The sequence below is a fragment of the Bison bison genome, unplaced genomic scaffold, assembly GCF_000754665.1.
Source record: "Bison bison bison isolate TAMUID 2011002044 unplaced genomic scaffold, Bison_UMD1.0 scf7180017864481, whole genome shotgun sequence".
NCBI classification, from domain to species: domain Eukaryota; kingdom Metazoa; phylum Chordata; class Mammalia; order Artiodactyla; family Bovidae; genus Bison; species Bison bison.
The window spans coordinates 722,542-730,447 of record NW_011495041.1 but is presented as its reverse complement, the minus strand read 5'-3'; the positions used below and the strand labels follow the sequence as shown (position 1 = coordinate 730,447).

Sequence of the window (7,906 nt, the reverse complement as noted above, 5' to 3'; positions counted from 1 at the left end):
GCTTCTGTATTTAACAGTTTTAATCCTTAATTACTGTGAGAACTGCAGCTCTGGATTCAATAAATTGTGGGGCAAAGAGATTTTCTTGAGTCATAAAAAATATCTGATGAAACAGTTCCCATGGACTCATACCCAGAGTCGGGCTCTGTGGATGCTAGGCAGGGCTGGAGGTAAGTGGTGTCTGCTCTCTTTTCTAACCCAGGATTGCCAGTGAAACAGCTTCCTTGGAATCTGGTTCTTCTGTTGGAAGGTGCTCACAGATTTTGTTTTTCCAACTGTTGTGAGAATCTCAATGCAGAATTTCCGGGCACAAGTCTCTCTATTTGGAAATGTAAATTTCAAGGAAATTATTTTAAGGAGACAAACCTTGGAATTAAGGTGCAGCAAAGATAGGGAAAGGCTTTTACATTTACATTTTCACAGGTTTTGCCAGTTTTCTGACTTGGCTCTGCCTTCTGTAAATCCTCCTTGCTCCCAGGAATTGGGCTACTCTTTGTAGAGTGAGAAAGGTGAGATATGAGTGGGTGCTGTATGCCATTAAGTATTGTGAATTCCTGGGGATTTCTCTGGTGGTCCAGTGGCTAAGACTCCGCTCTCCCGGTGCAGAGTGCCCAGGTTCCATTCCTGGTCAGGGAACTAGATCCAACATGCTGCCACTAAGACCTGGTGCAGCACAATAAATAAATGTTTAAAAAAAATATTGTGTATTCTGTATGGTTTTCGGGTGGGACGTGAGGGTGTTGTAGTGATAGCTGTGTATACCACTGATTCAAAGCCATGTTTGCCAGAGAGTCTAATTTATGAGATAGTTTTGTTGACAGGCTTCTCTTCTGGGATGAAAATATGTTCAATTAAACACTGGCCATTGACTGATGGTGCTGCTCATGGTACTCCCGTGAACTCAGCTTAAATAATGCTGCTGATGGCAAGTGGAGATGCTCTTCCTTTGTTTTCCTCATCTTCTTGCTCTTTGTTTATTATAGCAGCTTTGCCTATCAGAGTCCTTAGAGCTGCAGGTTTCAAATTGTGATCTGAGGAACCTTGGGCTTCCCAGGGACATTTTCAGGGGATCGGTGCAAAGACAACAGTGGGTAAAACAGCTGTTGCCTTAGTATAAATCTAGGCACCACCAGATTTTACTCGTAGTCAATGTATTCTTTACCACCTTGCAACTGGAGTGTTTTTAAAAATGCCATTTTACTTCCTAGTGTCCTTCAGAATGATTAGTGGTGCCAGAGTAGTATTGGAGTTTAATCTCAGCAGGGGCTTTAGGGGGCTTCCCAGGTGACAACAGCGCTAAAGAGCCAGGCGATGCAGGAGACGCAGGTTCCATCCCTGGGTCAGGAAGATCCCCTGGAAGAGGAAATGACAACCCACTCTAGGATTCCTGCCTGGGACAGGTCTAACCTTCCACCTGGTCCAAGGAGTGATCTGATGGTCACCTGATGTCTTTGCATTTTGAGTGATGGGTAGGTCAGTGCTTCACAAGGCAGCCTGTTTCACTTTGATGTAGCTGTAATTTTCAGAAATGTGTTCTTGTTTATACATCAAGGCTGTAATTTTCAGAAATGTGTTTTTGTTATACATCAAGGCTCTGTTTCTCTGTAATTTTTATCTTTTGATTCCTATCTAAGTCTTAGGGCCCAATCAAAACATGTCTATCTTTTACATAGTAGTCCTGTAAATATTTGAAGTTTCTCCCTAAGTCATCTTCGGTAGGCTGAACACCAGTAGTTCCAGTAATTAATAATAGTTCAAAATTTTAGCTTAAGTTTTAATTTTGTCTAGGATGAACTGTCTTTTTTAAAGTATTGTTTAGTGTAAATTTTTTGGATAATACTGTATCTTACCAGCAGATTATTAAAACAGTCCAAATTTAACATTTATGATTATGTACATGTGAACTTTCTATTCCTGAAGTACATGAGCTATTTAGTTCCACTTGTACTAAATGAATTCTGGGTTCCTTTAAACTGTAGTATTAGTGTTAGCAGCACTTTGGCATACATGAGACAGGTGCAGAAAACACCCACACTGAAATGTTGCTTTGGTGTTACAGTCACTGCCCTGACAGTAAGCTGTGTTGTATGTGAAAAGCGGCTTCTGACTGTATTAGAGAAAAGAGGAAACTTCATGTCCCTCCAGGGCAAAACTGGGAATAGGTAAGCAAGAGGCCCCCTTGGGAGGAGGTGCGGTAATTTATTTAACAGCCCGTTTCTAGCGCCTCTTCTAGCAATACGGACTGTGGTAACAGTCGTGTGCAAGATGGACAAATGTGCATGCTCTCCTGAATCTCACGTTGCTGTATTGAATCAGTGAGTGGAGTGAGTGATAGTCGCTCAGTCGTGTCCTACTCTTTGCTACCCTGTGGACTGTAGCCTGCCAGGCTCCGTGGGGTTCTCCAGGCAAGAAGGAGAACGACTTAAAGAGTCTGGGGTTGGGATGGGCACCTCTGGATGATAGGGTATCAGAAGGAGGAACACTGGGAGAAAAGACTTGGTAAACACACACACACACAAAACTTTTATGTGCCCCCAGGATATTTTGAGAATTGTGGCATAAGTATTGTTTGTGTGAAACTCAACAGAGACAGAAAAGTGGTTGAGAGCCACTGACTTAGCACCTGAGAAAACTGAAGCACAGCTTTAAAATGGATAGATTTTAATAATTTATCCAGAGTTGCGTAGTATTAGTGAAGGAATTGTGACTGGAATTCAGTTTTTCTAGTTCCCATTCATGTTCATTCACTGTTTCTTTTCCATATTTTTTTTCTCAAGTGAACGTTTTCGGCTTCCCAATCTGTGCCGTAACAGAACTGTGTTTCATTGACATATGGTGGGTTGGAGGAAAGTCTTAAGGAGCTGCTTTACAGATAGGGTGAGAGAAGCCCGCAAGAAGCACGTGCGTACAACCTCTCTCAGAATAGTTGGAATTAAAGGGTTCAGAAGCCTTGTAAATGAGAATTACGCCAGCAAGGTCCTGTGCTTCCTGTAGACATATGTTTGTTTGTTTGTTTGTTTTTAACAAATTGAACATTGTGCTTTGTTGAACAGAACTTTTTTTTTAAGAATCCTAGCATTTTTATTTTAATAGACTTCTGAGTTTCACCAAATGAGGAAAGTTGGATGCCTGGGCTCATGGGTTGATTGCATAAGGAGCCAGTGGATGGAGAGTGGTGGATTTTGCAGAAACCCGTCTGCATCCCGGCGTGCTTGTGTGGTGAGGCTGATGTCCCTCAGCACGTTGGTGCCCAGAGCGTCCACCTGAGGACCCATCCTGGGGGGTCTGGAGCTCAGCGGCCCAGGCTCACCATACTGGCTGCCGCACATTTTAGGGAGAGTGGGTTGAGGTCTTGCCCGCTTCCTGTCTTGCCCGCTTCCCCTCAACCCAGTAACAGTGGAGCAGAGGTCAGCCAGATTAGTTTCCACTTTGCAGGTCATACAGTCTCGGCTGTAACTTCAAGTCTGCTTTTAGCGTGGAAGCAGCCAGGGGCACTATGTAAAATGCCTGAGCTGGCTATGTGCCGCTAAAACTTTATTTGCAATTCTGGCGTGCTAAGATTCAGCCCTCAGGCCCAGACTTCGAGTTGATGAGGCAGGTATATAGGACAAATTGAGCAGCTCTCTTCACAAACAAGACTTTTAACCCCTCCTTCGTCTTTTTTTTTTTTTTTTTTTTAACTTTTGGTAACATGAATTACAGTGAAATGAATGTGGCCATTCAAGCAGTTTGCCATTTGGCCATTTGACCTTGACGTGCCAAAGTTAGAGTGTGTTTTGATGTTTTCCCGAGCTACATTCTTGTTAGGTAGCCTTTCCCCTTTTTTGGACAGAAGAAAATCTTTGATTTTACAAGCTCTTACTTCAGAAGAGGTGCTCCATGTTTCATACTGTAAACTCTTCAGTCGGAGTTTAAACAAGGCAAGAGGCATTGAGATATATTCCTTTCTAATCAGGCAAAGCTGAATTAAAATTTATGATTTGAGGAGCTAGTCAGAAGGCTGTAATTAGTCAGAGTGTGTGTGTGTGTTTCCCTTATTCGTTCTTAATTTGTATAGACTGTCCATCTGTCTTATCATAAGTTAATTGATGTAATACCAAGTCAAGAAATAGCATTTTTAATGAAATGAAATATTCCCCTCCTGTTAGATATGAGGTTTCTGCAGAACATGGAAATGTCTGGGAACTAATGAAATGTGAGAAGAATTTAGGCTCCACTCGATTAGAGCTATACAAAAATGTCTATGGAGAAATTGCTATAGATTTTTACCCAGTGTTAATACAAGCAGATTTTGGCCCCCCCCCCCTTTTTTTTCCAGGAAATTTCTGTTTATCATAAGGTTGGTTAAGTATGTAAATACACATAATTTTCATTAGGAATTAAAAAAAAAATCCCTAGTGGGCTACAATACGAAATTCAAGTAGAACTTTTATTTCTAAACCTTGAACTAACAGTGCATTCACAGCATTTTAGCAGTGTTTGTCAGAAAGAAATTACACAGGTACGTGGTGGGTTTTCTTCAGGTTGTACACGTTAAACTTTTTTTTTGCAGTTTTCTTTTCATTTGATCCAAAACAAGCCACCGGAAGGTAGCCTTTTCTGAAGTTCACTCCTGCATTTCAAGATTTCTTTGCTTGCGTTCCTTCAGTCATGTCTGACTGTCATGTTCCTCGTCCTCTGACCTTCTTCCCCTGACTCAGCTTTCAGTGTTCCTTTTCTTCACATCAGGCTCTTCCAGTTGTTAATGGCCACATGGTCTCTAAGTCATGACATCTCTCAAAGGCCCAATTGCCAAATCTGTAAACCTTCTTTGCTCCCTTTTTTTTTTGGTCCTGATGAAAATTAAATATATGTAACAGTAAAACACTAGAGCAGGTCATGTAGCAGTTATGCAACACATTGTGTTGGCAATGTATGAAAACATCCATCTTGTTATCCTTTGGCTGGTCCATTCCCCTTTAACTGCTGACCTGCTCGTTGTTTTCTCTCCTCAGACTCTGCTCAGATTTGTCTGCACCTCAGACTCTGGTGTTTTCTCTTTCCGTCACGTCTCTACCTTGGCAGTCCAGCTTCTGGCAAGATTGTTGAGTGACCATGTGGTCCCCGCACTGTGGGCTTTCCTTCTCCATGCTGTTTCTCTGGCAGCTCCCTGTTCCCTTAGTTTCTGTGATAAAGCTGGTCTGGTTTTCCTGTTGCTCTTTGCTTCTCTCACTTGGAATCCTCATCTTAGCCCCCGAGTGTCTGTGCTTCCCGAGGCTCTCTTGGTCTCTGCTGCTCGCCCCACGCCCTCTCTCATGCCCTCCCTGCTCCCGGGTCTCAGGTAGCACTTCTCTGCTGACGACGCTGAAACATAACCCTATAGCCTGCCCTGTGGTTTTCAGCTAAACGCTCGCATCTTGAGAGGTCAGCTGTTCCCTTAGCTGTTAATAGTAACCCCGTTCTCCCAGCTACCATGTCTGGGGCCTCTCTTTGGCCTCATCTCTCCCCATATGACACCTTGCTTTATTTAGTTGTCTTCTTAAGTTTACCCCTGTGAAGTATCTCTTCTTCCAGAAGCTTTGGTATATACATATGCATAGAAACCTGAAAAAAATTCACCACAGTGTTGAAAATCTTTTATCTCTGGATGATGGAGTTTCTTATCATTTCACTTTGGCGTCTCGGTCACAGATTTTAGTTGTTTCTGTACTTGGACGCAGCCGGCAGTCTTCGCCTTTCAGCCCTCCCTCGTCCTGAACCTCGTCCCGCGGGGCTCCGAGCTGTCTCTCGTTCTTTCTGTCTCTGCTCCTTTCCTCAGTGCCCGCGTGGTGTGCTCCTGCGTACCCCGTGGCCATTTCTCAGGGCTCCTGTCCAGACCTCCTTCCTCAGTGGAGCCCTTCTCCCAGCCGAGTGTGTCTTCTCTTTTCACGAGCTCTTTGGCCCCCGTGTCACTTCCTGCCTCCTGCCCTCTGGTCTTCTTAACGTGGGTTTTTGGTGTTCATGTCTTCATTAGATTGTAAGCTCCATGCGGGCAGAGATTGGGTCTTTCTCATCCTTTCCCCGTTTTGGTTTACAGTCTCTTACTTTTTCTTTGGGAGACAGCCCCTTTCCCCACTGGCTGTCTATGGTTCTGGTGGGACAGCCGGTCCAAGCGTCCTGCCGAGAGGATGCCCTTTCCCCGGAGTTTGAATATTGAGTCCTGGGCTGCAAGGACTGGCAGTGACTGGTGCTGACTCACCCTGGCCAAGGTGCTCTGAAGAAGCCACTGGTTAGTCCCTGCCTCCCAGACCCCTGGAGCTGCTGTGGTCCCTGAACTCTCCGAGGCCTGCCTCTCCAGATTTTCCTCCGTATCTGTGAGCTATTTGTATCCTTACAATAATGTATCTTTCTCTCTCTCTCTCTCTTTTTAAAAAAAAAAAAAAAACTTTAAATTAGCCAGAAATACTTTCTGTTGATTTTACCCAAAGATCCCTTCCAATAGAGCTGTTATGATCGGAACTGACCAGACTTTAATCATTCTGCTTCTTACACTGATTCTCATGTGTTTTTTTCTTCTTCTTCTTCTTTTTAAAAACCAAAACAAAACCCAGCCTGAGACTGCTGCGGCCTTGAAGCGGACGCTGGAAGCCCTGATGGACAGAGGGGCGGTGGTGAGGAGCCTGGAGAACCTGGGCGAGCGCACACTTCCCTATAAGATGTCGGCCCACAGTCAGCGGCACACCAGGGGAGGGTAAGTCCTCCGCGGGTCATAGACCCGTGCCTGACGCCTCAGGAGCACTGTGGAGCTCGTCTCAGAGGTGACGAGGTGCTCACAGGCCCACCCCACTGTGCCAGGCGGCGTGCAGGTTGTGTACCCCAGCATGTTCTGTGGCAAATGGGGTGCATGCATGTTCACCCACAGTGAACTAACCAGAGCCCCGAAAGGGGCCGTGCCAGGGAAAAGACGTTCATGAGCTTCTGATTGTGGGAACCCTTTGTTGTCAGCGTAAGCACTGTCTTCCCTTGATAGTTCTTTAACTTTTGCCTTTAAAACACCTCATTGAGCAACATGCTGTCCACCTACTCAGTGCTTCCTTTGTAATTACGAAGATTGCAGATAACAAGCAAGATGCGCTTCTTAATACCAATGTATATAACTAGAGCTTAAAATCCCCAAAAGAATGGTTTTACCTACTCCAACCAATTTTAATCACAATATTTTGTAATGGTTTTTTTTTTTTCCATATAGTATATAGCAAGTTCCTCAAACATGTCAAGGGTTCGATTTTGTAGCAGTAACTGTCTTGGAGAAATGCTCTGAGGTCAGTTTGTTGGGTTGGTTTGACGCATCTCTAAAGTTGTGCCCCTGGTTTCTGTTTGGAGGAGGAATCTTACATTGTTGTGTTTCCTAGAAGTGGGTTGATGGAGACATGGGAATCAGTTTTTAGCTTTGCTGGGAAAGCCCAGGACTAGACCTGATTCTGGCTCTCCCAGCTGTGTGGCCTAAACCAGGCCACTCAGCTTCTCTGGAAGGAACTCAGGTGGTCGTTCTCCCGTCCATGCTGCCACAGGGGTGGAATGAGATGACCTCGAAGGACATGCTCTGTGGGACACACTGCGTGTCATATGACACTGCCCTTAGTCACGTGGGGCACGTGGCCTTGTGCAGGTGCGATGCATGTGATGGCCCAGGCGGAGTCTCATCTCACCCCGGGTGTTCTTCCTTGCCTGTAAACCTTCAGCCGAGATGTGGCGCGGATGGCACGTGCCATCTTTTGATTGCTTCCCCTTGTTCTGTGCTAGTGTTCAGAACACCTCTGAAGAGCGTGCCTGAGGCGTTGCTAGGCAACAGAAATGCATGGTGACTTATTCCTCTCCACCATCATAACAGCAGTGAGCGATGGAGATTGTGTGTCTGAATTTTTTTTTTTTAGCTTAACCAAAAAGG

The 7,906-nt window shown here is 44.8% G+C and overlaps 1 protein-coding gene across 1 annotated transcript in view; it reads left to right on the top strand.

Annotated features, from left to right (window-relative positions):
- Positions 1-640: 640 nt before the first annotated feature.
- The window catches only part of MRPS6 (mitochondrial ribosomal protein S6), a 22,433-nt gene continuing 15,167 nt past the window's right edge, over positions 641-7,906 (top strand). Inside the window, exon 1 of the mRNA XM_010862255.1 lies at positions 641-6,709. Coding sequence (XP_010860557.1) covers positions 6,468-6,709 — 242 coding nt within the window. The 5' untranslated portion in view covers positions 641-6,467. The remainder of the gene's footprint in view (positions 6,710-7,906) is intronic.